The sequence below is a fragment of the Gadus morhua genome, chromosome 4 (assembly GCF_902167405.1).
Source record: "Gadus morhua chromosome 4, gadMor3.0, whole genome shotgun sequence".
In the NCBI taxonomy this organism is placed as follows: Eukaryota; Metazoa; Chordata; class Actinopteri; order Gadiformes; family Gadidae; genus Gadus; species Gadus morhua.
In genome coordinates this window covers 12,069,647-12,095,151 of record NC_044051.1, presented here as the reverse complement: position 1 = coordinate 12,095,151, position 25,505 = coordinate 12,069,647, and the positions used below count along the sequence as shown (strand labels likewise).

The 25,505-nt window shown below is 46.5% G+C and overlaps 1 protein-coding gene across 1 annotated transcript in view; it reads right to left on the bottom strand.

Annotated features, from left to right (window-relative positions):
• The window catches only part of wdr70 (WD repeat domain 70), a 43,795-nt gene extending 18,467 nt beyond the window's left edge, over positions 1-25,328 (bottom strand). The window contains 11 exon segments of the mRNA XM_030354373.1: positions 350-449; positions 8,997-9,171; positions 18,721-18,797; positions 21,077-21,230; positions 23,186-23,319; positions 23,425-23,484; positions 23,884-24,094; positions 24,259-24,349; positions 24,468-24,551; positions 24,654-24,707; positions 25,240-25,328. Coding sequence (XP_030210233.1) covers positions 350-449; positions 8,997-9,171; positions 18,721-18,797; positions 21,077-21,230; positions 23,186-23,319; positions 23,425-23,484; positions 23,884-24,094; positions 24,259-24,349; positions 24,468-24,551; positions 24,654-24,707; positions 25,240-25,264 — 1,165 coding nt within the window. The 5' untranslated portion in view covers positions 25,265-25,328.
• Positions 25,329-25,505: the final 177 nt, after the last annotated feature.

The following is a 25,505-nucleotide window of genomic DNA, read 5'->3' as shown; positions in this document are numbered from 1 at the left end:
AATTTGTTTCCCAAGCTCCTGAATTATACCGTTATATGACACATTGTAAAGGTGCGGTTAGGGCTGCCAGTAGTTCTCAGGGTGTGGTAAGGGCTGGAAGTAGTTTTATTAGTACAGTAAGGGCTGCCATTCGTTTTTTGAGGGTAAGGCAAGGGCTGGCTGTGGTAAGGGCTGGCAATAGTTCTTAAGGATAAGGTAAGGGCTGGCAGTAGTTCTTAAGGATAAGGTAAGGGCTGGCAGTAGTGCTTAAGAATACTGTAAGGACTGGCAGTCGTTTTCAAGGGGACAGTTGGTACATTATGGTATGACCCTCGTTTAAACAGTAAGTAGGTCAGTATTCCGTTGTTACCTCCGCGAGAGGCCAGAGTGGTGCCATCGTAGGAGAAGGCGAGGCAGGACGGGTCGGATCCCGGGGTGTGGGCCTGCTTGCAGTGGAACTTTGTGTGGACCTGGAAGTGAAAGGGAAATGGAGTTAATTGAATGGGCTTACATTGAGATAAGCCAGTTTAAAATGAGCCATTTCTATGTATCACCAAGGCTATTCACTTTACCTCCTTTAATCCTGTATGACCGTTACGATAGCAGTGTGTGGGAAGAGGCGATGGCTCGTTGGATAACAAATTGAAACTATGCTTTGAACCACTACTTGGATTACACACTTATCTATACTTATCTTACAATATCCAAACTGTAGTTTACGCAAGTACTTATTACCGTGCCCTTGCTTTTGTTCCCTACGGGTGGTAAGCATTCAAAGCCCGACTAATGAAAAAAGACTACAGCATTCAGGACTACTCATCTTAATTACCTGTAAAATTCAATTCTGGCAACAATTTGTGAGTTTGAAATGGTGCGTAATATTACTGGCATGGACTAGCGTGACAGCCCTCAGAAAAGGGTCAGGAAGAAAATGAAAGAATAAAGTTTCTTTCTTTTTTCTGACATGGAAACCCCTTTGAAAATGTTTTTTTCCTCCATGCATGTTGAACTCTGCCACTGCAGTAACATAAAGACCTTTTCATGCTCCCGCTGTTCAAAAACAACATGCGGTTCCCATTTCCTCCCGGGACACGGTACACTATTGGACTCAAGCGAGAGTCAACCACCACCTATGAAAACCTAGCAGCCCGGAACATTATCCACATGCTAAAGCATCCGAAAATGTAGCCTGGCAAGCTCCAGTGGCTGTCCAACAGCTGCTGTTTGGTTGTTGTTTTTTTAATCGATATCTAGTGCAGCATCAGGGTGGCATGGTTTACACCCTCACCATAAAGGCCAATGTTTTATAAAATGCAAGATCTTCGCCGGTGGCCCGTTAAGACTTTCAAGCTTTTCGAGAGCTTGACTTGGGATGCTTTCTTGATACAGTCTTGACACGGGTCAAAGGGAGGTCATAATACTGTATGCATACATATCCCCGATAAACAACGTTTAAATCAAGCACCTGATGTCATAATGTCTTACTTTGGGTAACGAGTACAACTCATGAGTTTAAAGTTAAATGTTTTTTTTTAGCAACGTGTAAGTTTGAATTCTTTGGTTTACGAAAAAACAATTATGACCTTTAAGGACATTAAACTCCAGCTGCTATAAATTAAAGGAAATAAATGAGATTATACCCGGATTTGCAGCTAAAGGTGTGAATAGTTAAGTGTGCAAATCTCTATATCTCTACGAGTGCGTTGGCATGTAGAACTGAGAGAGTTCTGAAGACAAATATCCCTAAATTGCATTGTAAAATTGGATTATCCCAATAAGGACAAAGAGTTCTGAATGGGGAACAGTTAATTCATCATTATTTTTAATGACCTTTCAAAAAGGCAGGAAAATGGAACAATGGCATCTAAACACCCACCAGCCTCTACATTTTGGGAGGGTGGTGGGTATCGTCGCTGAGCCATTTTAAAAGCATATTTAGTTCCAAGAATCCCTGAAAACCTCATTCCAACAGGCGTCCACAATGTGGTCTAACCCTCCCCCCCCCCCTCGCTCCCTGGGCAGATAGACGCCGTTAAACTCAGGTCCGGCCAACAGGTGTCTCCAAGATGGTGGGCCATACCGTGTTACCTCAGTGCTTATTCTGAGTGCTTTACAACTGGAGCGCAGGCGGTGCACAGTATAAACTGGGCCACGGCAAGGTCGCTGTAGGAGGGAGGCAATACCATTCACCCCCTCGTTTAATCTCACACCCCAGAGAATACAAAGAATAGGCATTAAAAGAGAAAGGCACGCAAAATATAGGAGATGGATCCCATAGTTAAAAAAGGGCTTTGCCTAGCACTATATGGTGGATATCTGATATCCTGGACGTAGAGCTGAGCCAAAGTGTAGCTTTAGTTTAACCCGGGCTTACGGCCACGAAGCCAGGGCCAGTTATGGCTCCGAAGGTCGCTGAGCACTGAAAGCATCACAGGTAACTCAGAAGGACATTTTGTGACAGGAATTATGCATCAAAAGCTGCATTGAAAGAGGGGATTACAGAAAACGTGTGCAAGAACGTCGAGGGCCCGATAAGAGAAATGCTGGCTATAAAAGAGAAGGACAAGGGGCTATAGCGAGCAGTGGAGGAGAGCCAGGGAGGAAATGAGTTATGGCGCCCTTAAGATAGATACAAGAAGAGGAAACACGGTCATAAGCACTGGAATCCCAGTAAATGGAAGGGAAGTTATTAACCTGGGGGATAGAGATAACGGCGCTATCCTGTGCTGCAGATACGGCGTTCCCTTTCTAATTCACTGCCTACCGAGCGCTGGCTCACCTTGCTCTGCTGGCGCCCCTTCCTAAAATGGTAATTTTCTGGTTTTTGTTAACTTTTTTTAAGAAAAAAAATCATGTTGCATGTACTTTTATTTTTACTCATGCAAGCTCTTCTCTTACTTGTGATGTCATTCAACGTTCAATCTATTCCTTGCAGGGGGTATGACTATTGCTTAGAATTCATTACGATTTGAAACCAAAAGAGAGGGTTCTCTATGCTTCGAGGGAATCTTAACTCCACTTAGAATGTTTTTAATAAAACAAACAAAACTAAGTAATAAATGATGCAAATGTCAGTGTTTCAAAAGGGATAAGAACTTTTCTTTCCCCCAGCAGGGCTGGCTGGCTGCGTCACCATTTCTCCCTGCGCTGAACTCCAGATACAAGATAAGCAGCGTTGCTTCAGGGGGGAACATTTTTTGGGACAACTTTCAACATTAAATATTCAGCGTCTACGCCCGTTATCAGAGTTCACAGAGAGAGGTAAGAACGTGTCTGCAAAAGAGTGTGTAGACAAAGTCAAACTAAAGAAGTTTTGAGGTCAAGGCAAGACAAATATATGAACATAGCAATCACTCCAGTAATTGTCTTCCAAATATTTCATATCTCGAAGAACCGACCATTCATTAGAGATGCAGACAAACGTGGCATATATTGGATCCATGGTTTACATATAATAATATTCCTTCTCCTATTCCTATGAACCTTTAGCGGTTATGAGGGAGTCTTGTTGGTGTTTGTTGTCCTAATGCCGGTGGGGGGCTGGCAGGTGATACTCCCTTCCTGTGATAATCTATGCGGCCGGCCTGTGAAACATGAGTCGCTTGAAGCTTCTTCACACCTCACAAGTTTCAATCGGATCAGTGTTGGGCTGAAATGACCTAAGCAAGTGTGTGCCTCAAAGTGCAACCTCCGCTAAATTATGAATGTTAAAACACCCGAAACCACTTCATCATTTCCATTTTTTTGTACTTTTCCAACATTTTTTTTATAGTTCTTTCACTTTGCCATCTCCTAGTGCATGCTGGGAGAAGGTGTCAACACAAGTTCCCATTATATCAAAGAAGCATCTTCCACATTCTATTTCCACATCACGTATTGTATTGCCAACCAAAAATTCACACAGGATGAGTAGACGGGAAGAGCAGCTACCAATACCAGTCAAATACCAATACTATCACCCATCTTGCCAGCAGGTGACTATCCTAAGACCCAAAGTCTTCATGTCACGCAGCAACCTTTCATTTGCAGGGCAATCGTTTGGGACCCAACTGTATTTTTGCAATGCATTTCTACGTGTAGAGAGATGAGCCGCGGCAGCACAATGGAGGGAAGCGTTGCAGTATTACCAGCGTGCGGTCGGATCAAGCACGAAAGTCCTGCAGCGAGGATGGCATTGCAGCATGCACGGCGGTAGCATGCAAGATGCTTTAGCAAACGCGCAACCCCACACACACACAGCTTTGCGAGACACTCTGCACAAATCCACAACTGCGGCGGGGAGGGGGGGGGGGTTGGCGTTGGGTTTCAACCCTGAGAGGACGATGATGATGATGATGATGATGAGGATGATGATCCACCACAGGCAGAAACTATTCCTGTCGATGCCATCCAAGTGATGTTATATAAATATTGCCCACCACCACCGCCACCAGTCTCCCCCCCCCTACCCCGCGGCGACACACACACCTGAGACACTTTATGATGGCCTGTGTGTCGCCAGATCTGGGATCTCGCCGACCCCTCTACGCTTCAAGGATCAAGTGGCCAAACCACAGCCCAGAACAGCTGCTCTGGTCTGTCATGGAAATCAACAAGTGGCGGGTAGTAACACTGCGTGTGTGCGTGTGTGTGTGTGTGTGTGCGTGAAACAGAGAGAGAGTGTGCCCTGCGTGTGCGTGTTCATATTTGATCTCTCACACGAGTGTGCGCGGCCGCGATCCTGACGTGCCTTCTGTGAGTGGGAATACTTGGGTGTTCTTTGGTGTACTTCTCAGCTACACAATGTACCGATAAAGTGAGGCATGTCAGCCCGAGCCCCCCCCCCCCCCACCTACACACCCCTATCCCCACCTACCCACCCACCAACACCTATCCCCAACACAACCAGGAGCAGAATAAGAGTATCTTATAGAAAGGTCATTGGAATGCGGTACATTGGTAGCTGTAGTACAGGCAATCTTTTGCTTTAAACCATACATAGAGATATATATATATTTAAATAAAATATATGCCATTCGGGTGATACTTGTCCAAAGCACGCGAGTGCAGCGCAACACATTGCTAGCATCGGTGGCTCCGATACCCTAATTCCGGGCGGTGTTCATGCGATGCTCAACTAATGGGGAAACCATGCGTCCGAATCCTGCTCTACATTTCGCCCCCCTTGGTAGGACTCCTGGCTCTCCAGGCTCCTGGGTGTCTCTTATGCCGGGTCTTATCTTTTACGACCCAGGGAGGATTTACTGGTTCGCCGTGACGCTGCGCAGAGTCATAATGCTGAGCTGAGGGTCCTGTTAACTCTGCTGACTCCTAACGTACGGGCCTGTCGGCACCGGCGGTCGATTCATGCGGAAAATAGTAAAGATGTTTGACTGGATTGGAACAGGGCAGACTGGGAATCTTTTTAAGCAAACCAACCAAACTAAAGCCGGGATCGAGGCATTGTTGCGTCAGTGGCAAGGAGCAACAGAGGTAGGGCCGGGTTATACAAGGGGACGTCTCATATGTTGAACAAAAAAACAAATTAAAAGATTGTCAGAATTGATCACGGATTTCCCTTGAGCAATGAAAGCTCCTCCGAGAGCAACGACCTCACCGCATTCCACTGATCTCCTCGGTGATGCTCTGGAGCCGAGGCCAGCACCTTCCACCCAGAGCCCGTTGCCCGGGGCACGGCAGACTGCACTTCACCTGGCAACCATGCATATGAACCCTGGCAATTTTGGCCTGGACCTCTGAGGCTCTAAGCACGAGCACGCAATCACCGTCTCGGGGGCAGGCCGGCGGAGGAGACCTTCCTGACTCCTATCACTGGATCAATCAGCCCGTGCCAGAGTTCAGGAGTGAGATGTGTCAGCCCCAATAGATGGCCCGCAGGCTGAGCCACAGATCAAGGTCAGGGTGGGATTGATCTCGTCGGGGTGCATACTCGGTGCATGAGTAATTGGTGGTGATACAGCAGTGAGTAAGGTCTCACTTATCTAGACCAGAGAGAGAGAGAGAGAGAGAAGAGAGAGAGAGAGAGAGGAGAGAGAGAGAGAGAGAGAGAGAGAGAGAGAGAGAGAGAGAGAGAGAGAGAGAGAGAGAGAGAGAGAGAGAGAGAGAGCAGCGAGACCGAGATAGAGAGAGAGAGACAGACAGAGAGAGAGAGCACATATTGGACAACTCCTTTTTAGGGCTCATAATTTGAATGTAAAACATTGGACCGGTGATTCAAAGACCAAATGGTAAGTTGTTATCTCTTTTGTTTATCTGCCTCTCAGGACTTTGTGTCCCATTCAAGTGTGGAAGACAAGGAGGACCGGAGGGCAGTCTTGACCTCTGCATTCAAAGCCTGATAGGCTCGGGATTCTGTGAATCAGGGATCACACACTGTTATTGTAAGCTGCCAGTGGGAGCAGGGTAAATATTTAGCATTAGCGAAGCAGAGGTAATAAATTAAGAGCACTTTTAATAAGGTGCAGTCAGCGGCTATAGAAAGCCCCGTTTAGTTTTAGGGTGGGTGGGAAAGGGCAGAGCGTGGGTGGGCGGGGGCTAAAAGGTTTGCGCTGTGTGTGAACTTGGGTATGTGCGTGCGACGTGTGTGTGAGTGTGTACTGACAGTGTGTGTTGGGGGGGGGGGGGACATGACTCAAAGCACAAACGTACGCTTCCACGCTGAGTGAGTTAGTTAGCGAGGGAGAAACAAAACAAATTCCTCAGTCAAACGCGACAGTGCGTGCCCCCCCCCCCCCCCCCCCCCCCCACCCCACCCCCGCCGCTGATTGTTTTGTGTAATAACCATGCAGCCTACTTCCCCATTTGAATAATCTGGACCCCCCTCAGTGTGCATAATCACGCTGTTCCGACTCGCCGGGTACGGCTTGATTGTCAATGTCATCGCCCTCAAATAACAGAATCGCTCAACCTCATCGAATTGAGGAAGAGGGGTATCGGAGGACGAAGAATTACAAAAGGATTAAAAAAGGACAGATGTACACAATAAGAGTGAACAATAATAGCACTTCTACAACAATACATCCTTCATGAGCGTATTAGGAAAGGAATGCGAGTGTGATGTGTAAATACAGTTAGGGGGATATTAGCATAATGAGAAGAATGCGCAGATTTGATTGACAACTTGAGCGGTGTGGCAAACCGACAAATCTTCAGTGGTGAGCAGTCTGGCAAGACGTTCCCAGTTCAAACCACTCAAACACCCTGAAAAACTATCTCTCACCCTCCTCCCCATAGCTCTCTAGCCGAGGTGAGTTCATGAGTTGTGACAGTACTAAGCAACCGAGTGAGCCACAGGCAGCCCAAAGCCACTTTCTTCTTGATCCCTCCGACGGCAGTGGAGCGCCAGGGGTTTCTCGGTGCTTCCTCGACACGGCCCAGAAGCGTGTCGCCTTGGAAACCCCTCGAGGAAAAGGGAGATTTTTTTTTTTCCGATGGAGTATCTAATGCGAGCGGGAGCCAGCCAGAGCTGGGAGAAGACAAGAGCGAAGAGGTCTTTCGGAGAAGCCCAAATTTACGGGAAAGGGGGAAATCAGACTGAGCTTACTTATTCATTAGAGGCTCTCGTCAAACAGAGATACGCTCTCTTTCTCTTCAGTCATTTTTTATAAACCGCAGTGAGGCTTAGTCATCTATCTCTTGTGTAAACAGCAGCGATCTGCGAGAGGAATGCGCCCCAAAGGCCAAAACACACTATTAACCTCAACCACCGGGAATGAAGAGAAATGGAATGTGCCCACTTTGATCGCTTAATTGAATAATTAACAAAGAGCGGAGACAAATAAAGGAAAAAAGTACAAAGATGGTGATTAGACCTCCATGGATGTCCAATCCATCATCAAACATCACCACTACACTACAACAGCACAGGTCTCAAGGGGACCAGGCTTACACCACAGATGTATGCAGATGTATGAGACAATGACGGGGGAGTTTGGCACTCTCGATGTGGTTGGGAAACCACACTTATATTTGTCAGCCAATCCAATGGACTCCACAACAGGAAGGGGTGGGGATTTAGAGCAAGGAAGTGCAGACATTGGCCCTCGTTAACCTGGTGCTTCTGGAGTCCAGCCTAAGGTAAATCAGCATTGACGTAGCTTAAGGCGTTAACCGTTTTGAACCGGATCATGTATGTAGGAAGCTGCAGGCATTTTCCTGGATGTTGCCAGTTTGAAATCGAAATATGTTTACATAGGTCACATGGGGTAAATATCCTGGCTGGTAATACTTTCCATTCGACTTATCGTTGATCAAGGGGATTTATGGATACGAAAAATATCAACATATGGCCTATGTGCAGCTGAACCACCATTTTAGGACTGGAATTTCTGTTTTTTTTCCCCGAAATATTTCATGCTTGAAAAGTGTTCCAACAGAAAAATGTTCTCTTTTGGGAAAAAAGTTGAAGTCAAGTCATACCGACTAATTGGCGTCCACAAAGCAGGCAGCAGTTCCAGGGCTTCAGGCAACGGTACCCATGAAAGAATGTCAACCAGAAGAAAAGGCACAGTACTACTGTAGTACTGGGAAGGAGGTAAGCATCCCAGTTTTCGTTTTCAGACTGACTGGTCTACTGTGCGTGATAGCATTCATCTATTTCAATGATTCAATATTTTCATTTGGGACTGCCGTCTCGATTTGCCCTTTTACAACGCAGCGTGTTTGCATTCCGTTACACCCATAACACAACAGATAACAGGGAACGGGCATGGTTTAAATTAGGGCAATTTCCCAAACACAAGCATCACTCTCCCACCCATGGCTTTATTTAACAACATTCGTCCTGTTGTCGTGACCTTTTCAACTTTGACCCCCATGCCCTGTGACCAGTTGACCCGTGTCTCTGCCATTCCCCCCCTTCTCTCCCCATCACACCCCACCCAGGGCCATAACACCACAGTCCAAGTTCCCATCCTGGTCTTCTCCTGTCTACTCTCCCCCCTCCCCCCTGGCTGGGTTCTAATATGTGTAGCTGTGGGTGGGGTGGGGTGGGGTGGGAGAGGGGGGTAAGTGCTCACACTGAGGTTGCGGTCCCAGATCTGGATGCTGCCGTCCTGGCAGCCGGCGGCGATGAGCTTGCCGTCGCGGCTGTAGGCACAGCAGGTGGGCGTGACCTTCTTCCCCTGGAAGGTGCGGGGCTTGAACACCGACTTGTGCTTCTTGTCGTTGTTCACGTCCCAGGTGCGCACCGTGCTGCAGAGAGAGAGCGAGAGACCGAGCGACAGACAGTCCGACAGAGAGAGAGAGAGACAGCGAGAGTAGAGAGACAGAGACAGAGAGACAGAGAGAAAGGGAAGGAGAGAGAGACAGATAGAGAGAGAGAAACAGAGGTTAGAGAACAATTACCACATGGAGCAAAAATTGACAAATTCACAAGAATGAAGAGGCATGAAAAGCATGTGTTTCTTTGTTCTTTTTGATGGAAGCCACAAAGGACATCAGCGCAACTCCACATTTGTCAGCATGTGCCGAGTTCTTCTGACGCGCCCGGCCTATTCTCGGCCCCATTGACAAAACGTGAGAGGTTTACAAATCCCACCGGGGCTTACAGTGAGCCCTGCAGGGGGAATATGTGATGGACAACACACACACACACACACGAAACTGAGTGAACAGCAGATCAGGCTGCAAGCCCACGACTGCAGCTCCCAGGAAATCCTGATTCTCTTCCCTACATCTGCTCAACACATTAGCCACCCATACAACCAGGAAGCAAAAGGAATTAAAACCCAAAACATTCCTCATTTAAATGTGTGAGAGGGTTTCAATAGGATGTTTTCTTTTTTGTGGCTGAAGCAAATGCTCGGTAATTTGGCGCAGATATAAAAACTGCTATGATGGCCGTGCGTTGACTTAACATTAACAGATTGTTAATACTTACATTCAGATGTTACAGTAATAACAATAACATATTTTCTCAATATATGAACAATAGCATGAAGCGTTACTACACACTGAACACTGGTAACCATCAACACTGCTCAATTATAAGTCTTGCATCAAACGAAACGAAAGCCGAAAAACCAAGTCATAAATTGACATGTCATCCCCACTTAGAATTCCTGGTCACAGACAATAAACAAAAGGACGTCTCTGGGAGAATAACAACAACAAACCCAGCCAACAGGAGTCTTACAGCCTGATACACAACTAATTTGTGTCGAGACGCCAGCGAGATGATTTAGATCAAACAAGGAAGAACACGCGACCTTTGAACACAACTTCCTGTCTGGAGGAGAGGAGGAAGGGGGAGGAGGGGGGAGAGCGGGGGAGAGCGGGGGGGCATCCTTACAGCCTCCTTTAACATCACTCGTCGATACACTTACCAAGCCATCCAGCCCTTCACCGGCAGTCTTCACGCTACTGAAGCACAGAGAGAGCCCTCGGCTACGGGTGAGGAAGACGAGATAAAATATCGATAAGAGGGTTGTGGAAGGAGCGGGGGGACGGGGGACGGGGATAAACAATGTGACGAGAGGAAGCGCGGGGAAGAGTAAGAGAGCGAGGACCCCCCCCCCCCCCCCCGGCCCCCCGATACCGCCGGCCAGGGCTCTTCAGGACGTCCCGGGCCCTCGTCAAAACACCAGGGGGTCAGCCGCCAGTGGTTTACACAAGAAGCCGAGGCACGTGTAAACATGCACACACACACAGACCCGCGCGCGCGCGCGCACACACACACACACACACACACACACACCACACACACACACACACACACACACACACACACACACACAACACACACACACACACACACACACACACACACACACACACACACACACACAGGAAAGGGTGTGTCCAAGTGTGTGCATGAGCCGCTGGGTGCTTGAGTGAGCGTGACCCGCGGGGTCGCGGGGGGTCAGCTCCGGCAGCGTAAACACACAGACAGCCAGGGTCTGCTCACGGCTGGGCGGGGGTTACTCCTCTTCCTACGGAGCCGGGGACTGCCCCCCCCCCCCTCTCCATCCCTTGCCCGCTAGCAGACCGAAACACTTTGCGTGACCTTTGTTTGGATAAGTCCACAAAACGACACGAATGCCAATAGTGTATTGGCTTGGATGTGTTCTTTTATTTTGGTCTTAGGTTAAGTTAAATATAGATTCAAAGGCTGAAAAAACGAAAACGGTGTGGCAAGGGTGTGGAAATGGTGGTCTAGGATGCTGTTAAAAAAAACAGCTTTAATAATGAACTGCCCTTGGCTTACCGGATACAGCGCATACCATATAGGCCCAGTCCTGAAGGCAGCGACCCGGGTTTGAATCTTGCCCGTGGTCTTTTGCTGCATGTCCTCCCCTCTATCTACCATACCTTACTCTCTGTCTCACTAAAAAAAATTAATGAACTAATCCCCTCGACTGTCCCGCATCAGTGCCACTGAATCAGTCGTCCCCCCAGACCGCTTCTACCTGCGTTGCTACGAGGCCGAACCCGCCATTGTTCCCCTCAGAGCTACATCAGGAGAAGCTCAGATGTGCAGACCAGCCTGTGTTTACGTGACGGTGCCCGACAGAGTGTGTCTGCCACCAGGGAAGTGGGAAGGGTTGGGTGGGTGGAGGTGGAGGATGTGGGTGGTGTTGGGAGGGCCGGAGGGGAGAGGTCGGTTTCATCCGCCACGTGCGGCATGACGGATGGCTCCACCTGCTGCCCGCCGCAGACTCTCTCTGGCGTGTTTACAGAGGAGCGCGGGCGTCCGTCACGACAATAAGACAACATAACCTTTCACGTCGCCGCCCGGAATGCAATCCATCGTCTATCTCTTTCCAAAACATGGCATTGCTGGCTGACAGAGGGAGGGAGGGAGGGAGGGAGGGAGGGAGGCAGGGAAGAGAGACGGAGAGAGACTCGTGCTGCCGCCTCACCTGTCAGGGGACGGGCGCAGGGAAAGACCAGGAGAAAGAGCATCCGCGGGTTAAACTAATCAGCCTGCCTGGGATCGAACCCGTGGAATCGAATCAGCGTACGGAAATAATGATCGCCGGACGAGGAGAATCGACCTGATTGCGAAAAACCTTCAGATAATCGAACTTGGTGATTTCATTTCGTGTCCAACAAACCCGAAAAGAAAAAACAAAGCGGTATTCAACAGGAGGTGTTCGAGTTGTAACGTGACACAAACCCCAGAGTCGTGCATTCCTTTCTCCGTCATTCGCCATTCTTACGGGGTGACAAGGCGTTCACACACAATGAATCAAAACATTTGGGCCAATCAGGGGACTATTTACTCAGGCCTCTTTCCCCCCCTGGTACCTCTTGTTTTCCCCTCCGTCAGCACCACCCTTTTCCCTCCTCCGCTGCACATGCTTAAGACCCGAGGTGGGAATGTGGCAGAAGGCGAGGCCCAATACAGCCCTAGTCCGACCATGCACTCTTTTTACGAGGTTAGCAGGGCCGTTCACACATCAAACCGAGGGAAGGGGGGGGAGGGGCCCCCCGTTCCGACACAGATTCTATCCGCGCACTAGGGCAATAGGTCTGGTGTTTTTGGTGGTGCTGGTGGGGCTTTGACCACCCCCTGAGATGGAGGGATAGGTGGAGGAAACCACTAATAAACAAGAGGATAAATCAAGAGTTTGGGGGCTTTGTACAAGGGTTTTATAACGCCTCTTATCAGCAAGGTAACTGATGTAGCAGGGGAGAGATAAAGGAGATAAAGCTGTCAAAAGGAGAGGAGTGGAAGACGTTGAGCAAAAGAGAGAGAATCACTGCAGTCCAAGCATGTGAGGTATTAAGACACTAACAAACAGACATTGTTGTAATGTGTGGTACCAAGTCGAAAGCGGAAAACATGTTGGAAAAAGAGCTCAGTAATATCGCTTGGCTATTAAAAACAAGGCCAGGACACTAATTTTACGATTACTACTATTACCAGTGGTTGTTTCATTTGGGCGATGAAACGACCACATCGAATTGCCAGACTCCTGGATTCAGTGCCATATACTTTGCTAGCATCATTATCCCAGACAATCCCAATGAGAGCAGGGCAGAGTGCCTTGTTGACTTACTGGATTCAAAAGATGACTTCAACATTCATACTTTCCATTTAGGGCCATCCATGAGCGAAAAAGTACACAAACACATTGATTTAGTTGGTCCTTTGTTAGTCTACTTTGCCAAACTGGTCGCGTTATACATTCACATATCCAATAAATGATCATATATAACTTAAAAGCTATTTTATTTACACAAGATTGTTTTTTTTATAGCCAATAAAAATGGGTGTTGTGTTATAAATTGTGAGTTTCATAAAAAAATAAAAGCTAGGTTGATTTGCCTAAGCAATAGGCATATAAATGTATTGTAAAATACATGTTTCATGTGATTCATTGACCAAACGTTTTCGATTTGAATTGTTTGATCTTAAGTATGATGGGAGAATTGGTCACATGCTTCAGTAAACTACAGATAGTAGAGGCTAGATCACTTTTTGGGATACCACACATCATAAAGAATTGTTTCAAAAGTAATACAAATGTTTAGAATAGACCCTAAGCATTCCGTAAATCGCTGTCCATTATAGTGTCAATGACACTATGACACAATGAAGGTCAAGTTAAAAACACAAATTGTATTAATATAAATGAGAGATTACCGCATAAGTGGCGCCCCCTATTGAGAGACCAGCTTTAGCAGTTCCTTCAAAAGGATGCTCTCCATAGATACACACATCGAAGACAAATGACCCAAGTGGCTCTCAGGAATAATTCCCTTCGTGTTGAAACAAAAATGAACTGCACGGGTTACTAATGGCTGCTCTGAAACTAAAAACATATCTAGTGTCACCGGAGACGGTACGAATAAGAGGCCAAATTCTCCACTTTCAATCAGGGTCTGTGCATTCTTGGTATGGACACGGACCGCCTGCCCTGTAAGAGAGAGAGCGGCTCAAGACTCTATGGACTGTGGCTGAACCGCGGACAACGTGTCCATCCGTGAACACGGCGCCTTGGCATGTTTCCCTGAGAACGTCGTTCACCTCGCCTGCGTGATCTCCGAGTTTATCATCACTCCAGATCATCCCCCAACCAGGAGTGGCGCTTCAGCAGGGATTTGCGTTTTTCCTTTCCTCTTTTAAAAGAAAACGAGGCAGCAGCAAGCAGCAAGCTCAGGTTCCAAGATTGTGTTTTTTGTATGGGCATCGGGTTACTATTTTGACAGATGAATGTGCCATAAAAGATCAAACGGGAGACGGGAGAGATAAACGAGAAGGCGGGAGACACGGGATTGATTTACAAGGACGGCGGGACACTGAACACTGGCTTCTGCTGTAAATCCGAAACCAGAATTGAGGATGAGACCAGAATGAACAGAATGTATCTTTCCGATGACCGTGCCTGTATTCCTAGGGGACTTTTTGCTTTTTGTTCTCAAAATGTTTGATGGGGGGGTCATGGAGTTGTGTACATTTACCTCCAAGTAGAAAAGCCTCAGGGCGTTATGTAGAGTTATAACGGTGCAGGAGCCGACTTTAAATAGAAACAGTGAGAAGTTTCGAGGTTTCCAGCTCGAAAGACATATGGAATATTAACAATAATAGTACGAGTGAGGCTCAATGTTTGTACCATATTGGCTCAGTTGGCGGTGACCCGGGTTCGAATCCTGCCCGCGGCCCTTTGCTGCATGTCCCTATCTTGCATACCTTCCTCTCTATCTCACTATAATAAAGCATAAAAAATATGCCGTGACGCTTTGAGACCGAGGTAAACAGCGAGGTAAACACTCACTTTGAACCTCAAAGTGTAAAAATGGGTTTACAGAGCAGCAGAAGGACTGCCCTGATGCGGGCCTCCGGGTGCTAGCTGCGCTCCAGCTACAGCGCTAGCCCCAGCTGCAGCACTGACATCAGGCCAACACAGAGGGAATCCCTGGCATCCAGGCCTCCTGGAACACATTCCTCACAATGTGTGTGTGTGTGTGTGTGTGTGTGTGTGTGTGTGTGTGTGTGTGTGTGTGTGTGTGTGTGTGTGTGTGTGTGGTGTGTGTGTGTGTATGTGTGTGTGTGTGTATGTGTGTGTGTGTGTGTGTGTATGTGTGTGTGTGTGTGTGTGTGTGTTCACACCCGTTGAGTTAAAACCAGGGGGGTCAGGAGCAGTGGCATGTGGAGCCATTCCTAATGCCGCCACATGCCTTTTGGGAACGCCACCCCATCAATCCCAGCTCTCCAAGCAGCCTTTCAGATCGAGGCAGACATATATTTTTCAAGATCTTGGTTTGTTTCCAGTCATCTGGAAAAATATCGATATTATTTCGGTTTGTTTACAAATTGCTGCGCTTTCTAATTCAAGCCACTGAAGAAAATAAGGGAAAAAGAAAAGCCCTCTGTTTTTTTTGACGTTTACTCCCATCTTAGATTTGGCCGGGAATATTCGGTCTGGGCCAGGGCCCAGGATAAACTGCCGACACCCCGAGAGAAATTTAATTTGCAGCCTGGGGACATAATTTATCCTTCAAACAGGTGTTCATTCTTTCAGCGAGGAATTGCCCCGAGTTGCTCCCCCTCTTATATCTCTCTTCAGCCGATCTCGACGGGAACAGGCGTAAATAACACGGTCACGGACGTAAACGTACCAGAAACTATAATGTCACAGTCGAGACTCGCGGACCCACAGGGGGTTATTCGTCCCAGATGAAGCGTTACGAAAAAGTTTCAACAACGTTGTCAAGACGAAAACATCCTTGACGGAACCCCCTTCGCACTATAAATCACTGTCCTCCATCCAGAGTTCAGGGATGAATCCCACTGTGGCCCTATTAACACATTCTATCAGGAAACCGTCAAGAGGAGGAAGAAAGAGAGAGAGAGAGAGCGAGAGAGAGTTCTCCACGCTGAAAGGGCGAGTGTGTGTGTGGAAGCGCGCCGATGAATGAGATTCCACGCGAGCACCGATGGATCTCAATAAAAAGGAAGCATGGCGGTTCACTGCTCGCGTTTAATAAGCCATTCAGCCCGACACAATGCGGCACCTCGCTCAATGGACTCCCCGGGAGAAGGAGTGCCTGGCTCTCTTGTTCTTCATTGGATACATCAGACCGGTACTAGGCGGCCCACGGCACCGCCGGTGCATTGTGGGTGGGGGGGGACACTGAGGCACCAACGCCTCAAGGCCGGGCCGGGGTCATTACAAACACAGCGACGGCGCAGGTGGGCCCGGGAGAGTCTTGGGTGGTGTGGAGGAGGGTGGAGTGGACGGAAGAGATTCAAAGACCTCCTTTACAATGAGCGGACGGCGCGCTATGGAGGGATCAAAGCCTCGTTTGTCCGTCCACGACTGCCGGTGTGTCATAGACGGGAACCCTGTGTCCCACCGCTAAGCTCATTCAGGTTATCCGCTTTCTATAGGGTGATTCATAGTTACAGAGCGGTTAAGGGGAATAGGGATTTATATTACACCCGGCCCACTTTTCCATCGACTACAATACCTAGAAGATAGAATATCAGATGAACACACTGGCCTTTGATATAATCTCTTACACGACCAGGAAAATACATGTATATCCACCACCAGTATCCTTGAATCAAACTACGACCGCTCCAAAAGACCTCCACCTTCCCCTCGGAACATCAACATACATCCAGGAATTTCACAGACAAGCCTCACAAGCAATCCGACAGCCAGCCAGTGAGGAATTGAACGGCGATGCACTCATGGCCAGCTACCGAGACCTCTGTCATCACCTCAGTTTCCCAAATCCTTAGGCACCCTCCACCCCAGACTACCTGGCCTCCCACCGTCAGCGGCCTACACACTGTCCACATGCAGCTGTCGCCCGCCCGGGAACAACTCTGGTGTAGCTCCTTTCTCTCTCTCCTACATCCCCCCCTCCTCTGCTGTGAGCCGGCCCTTGAGGGAACGTCCAGCCTTAACGTGCCAGGGGAAGAGTTCCAGAGCCTGGGTAGGAGCTAAATAAACCAGCCTCCACATCTGGGAGGGCCGGAGCTCTGCTGGTAAACAGCCCAGCGCCGCGGCCCTCCCCCTGGACGAGAGAGAGGGGCCGGCCCTTCGGGGTTTGGCTTTATACAAGCTGCTGATAGCCCCGGGATTCAGGGCTTCTCCCCGAGAGTCTTAACGCACACGTTGGAGGCCAACATGTGCGTAAGCAGGCACACATGTGAAAGCAAATATACACACACACACACACACATGTGTATAAACACTAAGAAGTGCCTTACCACATGCTAACTCACGGTCCAACTTTGACAACTGGGTACTACGCCCTTGATTTCTGTTTGTTTGCGCTGCTTGAATGGGAACACAAAAGTAAGGAGTGTGTTACCGGATGCACGGCAGATTTTGATGGGTGGTTGAATGCAGGGATGGTTTAATTATAGAAGGATATTTTTAGGTAGGGCTCTTTGTTAAAAACCCATGGGAAAATGAATAGAAAGAGAGCCTCAAGACAAAGCGAAGGCAGTGATTGCCGCGCTCTTGGATAAGTTAAATCAATATTAGTACTCACAGGTTTACTGCTGCTATTCGTACATGAACACAGATGAATCTAACAGAGGGAACAAAGTCTCCTCCGAGACACTATTTATATGGCTTTTTTTCTGCATTCAGATCATTTAGTTTTGACAGATGGGGTGGGCTGATAGATGAGAGCTTCCTGCACAACATTTTCATTGGCTATTACATTTTGAGGAACTGTTTTGATTGGCTGAAAACACAATAAAGCAAATTGGAAACAGTAAAAGGCCCGAAGAAGACACTACTACGGGGGCCAACAGAGGCGGGTTCTAGTAATCACCATGATGTGTTTTGGTTCACAAACATACGGGATTAAACGGCCAAACTTCAAACGGACATAAATGTAAAACACAACATACAAAGAATGTTTTTAATTGCACGCCAGTATATAATACTTGCCAGTATTTTGTACTTTCACTACAATATTATCGGATCCAATACTGTGGATTTCCCTGGTTGAGGCATTTGACTACCAGATCTAATTTCAGCTTTCATTAAGTGAAAAATAAAATACACACGGAAGAACCAGCATACGTATAAGCCAACCAAAACATACTAGAACCAAAAATATCAAAGATGATCCAGATGTATGCACTATTAATTCAAACCCAGGTCCCACAGTTTGATAAAGGTCTACATATCTCCTGTCCACAGGACACTGCTGGATTGAGAAACGCGGTGCTCCTGCAGATGCAATACACTGGTGCAGAGGACTCCCTGCTGGCGACTGTGAGCAAGAGATGTTAGTAACGACACTCAGTCTCTGACAAGCCACACAGAAGCTTGGGCTGAAGGACGGGAACGACCGCAACTCGAGATTCAATCTATGGGAATCACTAAAGAAAATGGCATGCGCCAAATATTGTGTAAAATGATATAGGAATAAATCCGGAGGGAGGGGGGGGAATTCAGCGCTCACTGCTACTGCTAGCATCCTCAGCCTCTCTGATCTCACTTTGATTTCCACAGGTGAAATACAATACAATCTCCAGATGGATCTTGTATTTTAAAGTTTTTAGTATTTCATGTTTATATCTAATGGAGTGCTTTATACAGATTATTTATTTATTTATTTTTATTTCGTGAATTCCTTATTTATATTTTGTGCATTCAAAAAGAAAAAAATATTATAGTGCATATACTTTATATTATTAGAGAAATATTGCATTCCAAATGAATGGTTTCATTTGGAAAACGGTTTCACTTGTAACACTTTGACAGATGTGTGACACCCCTGTTAGACAGCAGTAAGATAAGGACCTAAAGAAAAACTCACCCATCATTGGAGCAGGTCATGAACTCCTCCTTGATCTTGGGGTGCCAACAGCCACTATTCAACATGGCGGTGTGACCCTGGGGAAGACAAAAGTGAGCCAAGTTAGGTGACTGTCAAACCCGCTGACAACCTTTCATCAAGACGGGCGTTTGGGCACTTTTTGTATGCATCAATAGGACGGGTTGAAGACGGCCAGACTTATACCGGGCCATAATCTTAAAGGTACCCTGGGTGGGGGAATGGAGGTAAGACGCACTGCCGTAAAATAGGAAGAAATTCAAGCTATATTAACACTAATACAAACACAAACCTGACTCTTTTGGTGTACATTGCACTCCCAAAAGATGCCCTCAAAACAAAAAGGAGGAAAAAATAGACTTGTTTCTCGGAGAAACCGCAATCAATGATAGCTGAATAAATACAAAATATATAAAATATGGAAAATAATCGATCCCCGTCAAGATGTACAGATCAAGATGTTATATCTCATAGATAAGATAAACCTTTATTAATTCCCGGAAGGAAATTCAGGTTTCATAGCAGTAACAGCAATGATATGAATCACAGGGGAGATACAAGGTAGGAGTACGAGAACAGAACACAACCAAGATAATAAGGAAAAATACATAAATAAGGATACAAATGTAGACTCAGTGAAGCACTGAGCAGCTGGCCCTAGAAATCTGCACCGGATCTCTCAAAGAGTGAACACATGTACTCTCTGTCACTTATCTATGTACATATGTCCAATCAATAAATAGTCTCCGTCTATCAATCTCTTGTCCATCATTAGATATAAATGTACATTTCCGAATGTGAACGGACACATGAATGAATAAATAATAAATAAATGAGTCCCTATAGTACGCCAGAGCACATGCAGGATACAGGAGTTGAGGGTCCATGGTAATAATAGGAAAGTGCCGGTCTTGGGGCCTGCGTCCAAAAAATAAAAACCTCATCGTAAAAAAATGAATAATTAGGGCAATGTACCGTGGAGGAATGTGACTATCCGCTCATATTACCCACGGGAGATTCATCACTGTCAGAGAATCCACTCAGAACGCAAGCTTTTCTCTCTCCTTAGGAGGTGAGAGAACACAGCGTGCCGTCCAGGAACCTGACACGCTATTGGCTGACAGCGGGGGGGCCGACACGGATCGTGAAACCGACCAAATCACATCGGAATGGATTGATCGGTAACGCGTATCTGTCAGGTGCTCTTCAGCGTTGTGCTTTCAGGGAGGGCCTCTCTCCTGATCCCCGAGGTCGACGCTCGGTCGGGGTTTGTTTGTTTCGCGGTAAAGGCAACAAGCGACACACGTTGTAAACTTAAACAGCGGTGCCATGAGTGAATTACCTCCGAGCGGATGCCAACAAGCACAGACACAACTGAGTCGAAGTGATGAAAGCTATTGGTTAATGAAGGTGCATCTGACTCTCTATCAGGGCCAACGGATCAAATTGCCATTGACTAAAAGGAACCAGATTGTACAGCAACAACAGGGAAAGGGGCCACCCAGTCGCAATAACAAGAATCCTCTCCAGTTAAGAATGTTTTATATTAGCGATCAAGACTTTCGCAGACCCAGTCTTGTACAGTCATGCTTCTGATTTGTGAAAATCCCCCAAAATAGTGTTTGAATAAAAACAATGAGGACAATGCATATGGTATTCATATTCACCATGCAGTATTATGCTGTGGATGTGCAGGGGTGCGTAGCAATATCTGTCCACTATATATAAGGAAGATGCAAGCAATCAAGCGAATAGTGTACGTGCAACATTGTGTTTCCCTTAGACTGAACACACTACATCTGCTGGATGTTTGAACAGGAATGTGGGAGCGGAACTCACAGTCACAGTCTGCGAACAGCCTGACTGCACGTCCAGAGGACGGTCACTGACCACCAATGTGGCTTCCCCAAACACAGCCCCGCGCTGGGTGCAGGTGCTGCTCCACTGACCGGTGTTCCCCACCTAATGCCAGCTGGGCATCACTTTAGGAGGAAGACCCACAGGGGTCCTTAAAGCTGGGGCATGCAATTTATTTGAATACATTTTTTTGAAATTCGCTTCACATCCCAAACCGCAATCAATCAATCGAATGCTCAGACAAAAAACTGTGGCCGTCACAGGCCTGTAACAAGCTGACCAATAGTTTCATTTCGGCCCGAACAAAATGATTGGCTCGCCTATCTCTCCGTCTACCTACCTACACGGATACCTGCCCACACGCTCTCATTGCTCGGGACCGAAGCGTTCCACAAGGCGAGAGGAATGGTTGACGCCACGGACACCACATCCATGTTTCATACCTTCTATGGTGCTGTGGGAACAAGCTACCATTGCGTACCTTGGTGTTGACCATGTCCACGATGTACTGATCTCCTTTGGGGCACTCCATCACGTTGAAGCCATCGCGGTCAAGGATCTTGGCCTGGGCGTTGCCAGAGACCACCAGCAGCATGTCGCCTGTGATGCTGTACTGCAGGGTCTTGATCGAGTGGCTGTGGAGGAGGAAGAGGAGGTGAAGACGAGACATGGATAAAAGGAAGGGAGGCTTTCACGGTCCACTGCTGCCGGCCAGTCTGCTATCGTCTTGGATACAGTGAGTTGGGCGCAAGGACCAGAGCTACTCAAACTGTTTGGTTGATAGGATGATTTGATTTATGTATATATATATATATATATATATATGTTTATTGGAAGGCTGTGTATGCTGTACAGAGTTAATTCCTCGGCAGCATGTATCAATGTACTATAATGTCTGAGGAAATAACCTGTGCATCAGTCACTTCCTGCATGTATCGAAACAAAAGAAACGTATAGAAAGCATGTCCTTCCATGCATTGAACTGAGGCCTATCAGACCGATGGCCTGATCTACGTGTTTACACTTTATAATTTAAAAACAGATAATCATTGCTCATGCTCCACCATGACCATTCACTTCATTAGCCATTTCATGAACACCAAGAAACATGAATCAATGAATGAATTACTGAAAACGAAGCCGGTCATTGGAGACTTTCCATTACAGTATAAACAAAATAGCTTCAGATGACGACACAGCTTCGGTAGAACACACAGCAGCTTCTGAGTACTTGGGTCATGGTCAAGTGTGTTGTCATGGACATGAATGGGGCCCACTTTACCACAGTATGGCTGGCAATTGAGGTCAATACGAAAAATTGCATTAACACAGCAGGAGGTAGGCAGGGCAATCGTGTTTCTGTACGTCGAGCAGCAAAACATCCATTGTTCGGATTCAATCAGGACGCTGCCCTTTTGTGCCATTTCGTATATATTTGAGGGGGGTTGGGGGGCATCGCTGAAGGCGAGGGGGTCCTTATAGTTTCAGTTGACATGTCCTCCTCTGAGGAGGACAGACCCCTCGTGGTCACTGAGGTGGAAAAAGGAAAATAGACAAGGAGGCAACCCCAAAGTACGACTTTGTAACCATGCACGGCCCCGGCACGCCAGTGACCGCACCGGGCTAATGGACTGGCCCCTGCAATCACATTTAATGTGCCATGCGGCTTTGTAAACACGGGGGAGAACGGCTCTCCGGCACAGCCCATTGGCAGCCGAAACCGCGAGAAGGAGAACTCCAGTCTCTGATGAGGACTTCCGTGACGGCACAATAAACATTAACAAGGCATACAAACACACCAGCACGTTTGATTGGTTTGAATGAAAAAAGAAAGGCTCTTCCAGGATTCTGCACAACAATGCTAAATGAAGCGTTGTGTGTGTGTGTGTGTGTGTGTGTGTGTGTGTGTGTGTGTGTGTGTGTGTGTGTGTGTGTGTGTGTGTGTGTGTGTGTGTGTGTGTGTGTGTGTGTGTGTGTGTGTGTGTGTCTGCCCATAGACACATCTGAAAGTGGATGCCAACAGCTCAGCTCAGCCAGACAGCATAATTTCCTAATATATTGTAATCCATCATAATGAGCTGGCCAGATTCTACACGTCATTGCCTGATACGCTGGAACATGTTGTACATCTAAATACTAGCTTGTGTTCTGAGACTTTACCTTGGCTGCATGTGCACTGTGTATTGGATAATTTATGATTAAGAACTGGTTATGATTATGTCCCTCAATTAAGATGACTGTCTGGCTGTTGTGAAGGTCCATCTTACAAGTTTCTATTCAGGATTTGCTTTTGTTGAAAAAGCGCTTTCAAACATGGTTCAAGTAATTGTATCTTTATTTTCTGTGCTAATGATGAGTTCTTAGAGAGTATTTGGTTCCATGAAATGTCCCATAGCCAATCACATTTACCACATATCATGACATATCATATCAACCCCATTACATGCGGGTGTGTAGTGTGAATGTAGAGTGGAACCATTTTTCAAAAAGGGCAAAAATGCTCAGTGAACTTAAAGAGAGTGAGCAACTACTACAATTTGTACATTTGGTGTAAAAGGTGCATCATGTGATCGGACGGAATGGGACTAACCATTCACAGGGCTGCAGGGATCTGAAAGCCTGCAACGACTGGTCCATTCCCGCAAAGTCCCAGAAGCGTACGTCGTAGTCGAATCCCCCGGTAACCAGGCGGGCTCCGGAGGGGTCCAAAGCCAGCGCTGAGACCTGGGAGGACAACACACTCATTCAGCTGGCTACAGACTAGAGAGCATACATGAAGGTTTCAAATACTGGACAATAAGAATGCAGCAAATGTACTGCGACGCTTACCGTTTTTGCGCCGTGCTGCATGGTGATTTCATGGGTGTCTGGAATCTTCTTCACTGGATTCTATGAAATAAGCGTACACACATATATACATGACTCCAATAACACAAACATAATAATGCATAATGTAACCAGATGCGAGCCGTCCCGCCTTACACAGGTGTTAAGAAAATTGCAATGTTAAAGAAATGGGGTATAAGGCACTAAAGTGGGTTTTAGAAAACATAGGTACATAAAAAATGGATAGACAGTAATCACTTGTCTGTAAAACCAGCAATCATATTTTCCTTTGTCGCCATCTAGTGGACAGAGTTAAACTCCTTATTATTACCACCTTGATATAAAGAAACGTTTTTACCTTAAGTTTAGAACTGAATATATACTGAATATATACTGAAGAAAGTAAACTATCTCATGCAAAATCAAAGGGGAGAGCCATTACTGACACGCTAAATAACTTACATCATCCTCATCTTCTCCCGGCTCGTCATCATCATCGTCATCGTCTTCGTCCTCCTGAGCCGTACTTCCTGTGTAACCTGGGGGTAGCGGCGGCCCCACCATCTCCTCGTCATCCTCCTGGTCCTCTTCCTGCGGGGGCGGAACCGGGGGTCCGATGAGCTCTGAGTCACTGTCTGAATCACTGTCACTGCTGCTCTTGCTTTGCTGTTTCCTGTGCAGAAAAAGATGTTCAAATAAAATGTAAACATAAATGAACACTTATGAAATAGTCTCACATAATTCATGTGTTGAACCACAGTCCTTAGGCCTCTTTCACTAGGGTCCACAAAAAGTTAAGCTTACAATGAGAATTAATGAAATCTCATCAGTGTTTACTTGGGTTTTGCAGGTCCTGCAGGTTTCTTTAAATGGGCTACAGGCTTCTTGGACTGAGAGCTCGCCGCTCCGTCCTCTTTCTGTCGTCCTTCTATGAGGGCAAAGATGATGGTGAGGGAGAGACATAGAATTTAGGGATATTTAAGAGGTATGTAGTATACTTGTGTATGAATGTATGTAGATATATTCTTCTTGACATTGTAACTCACCTAATACATGCTGACTCCTTTCAATGGCGGTTCTTCGAGTCGTTTCGAAAATGGCATCCAGGTCAAATGTGCGAGCCTTCTTACCTGAAGAAGTACCAGTAAGTTAGTCTTACTCTTTTGTGCGGTCTGAAATGTATTATTATAATATATAGGTATTTTGTGTAAAGAATATCAATCACGACATACCGAAGCCCGAGAATCCCATGACGGAGGCCATTTCTCCATCATTATCCATAGTGTCTAGAAGAAAAGATAAGTTGCCATGAAGTCTCTCAGGGCAAATGTCCATATCATCCTATATTCTTATTCAACACATTCTTAGTTCAAAAGACAAAGGCCAAGAAAAACGGTGATGTTAATTTGCTTCCTTCAAGCAGACAGAGGCTGTTTTGCATGCTATGCATCTGTGGAATAGTCCTTGGAAATATATGTTATTAAATGAGATTCACTTAGTTGACTGCAAAATTGTAGCCAAGCACTTGTTTTCATATTAAAACATTGTCGTCAAGTTACTATTTAACTATAATCGGTTGAATACGCATCATTTAGTAGAGTATATGTCAACTTATTGTAAATTAATATGTATTGCTATTCCTGCATGGAGACAAAACAGCAACACAGCGAACCTTAATAACAGGCAAGATGAGACATTTTAACATTTTAGCCAGATGGTTAATTGCGTAAAGATGTCCAGGTCGTTTAGAACCCAAAACGTGAGTCTCATAATACGTAAAAGACTTAATTTAAACCAAGAAATGTAAAACCGCGGTACCTTCTTCTATTTTGTTAGGGTCCATGTTGATGTTTGCAAAGCAGCCTTCAGCCCGGAAGTAATGCTACATCGAGGCTGTGTCCCAAATTTTAATGTCCGTCCTACAAACTCGATACGTAGGAAGGTTCCTAAGCACGGACTTTCGTATGCATAGGGGTCGCAGAAAAAGCTTACCAGTTCCTTTCCTTCCGAAACTAAGAATTAATATATGAGAATACATGTACGGGGATATATATTTTCTCAATTATGTAGAGCATAGGCATAAT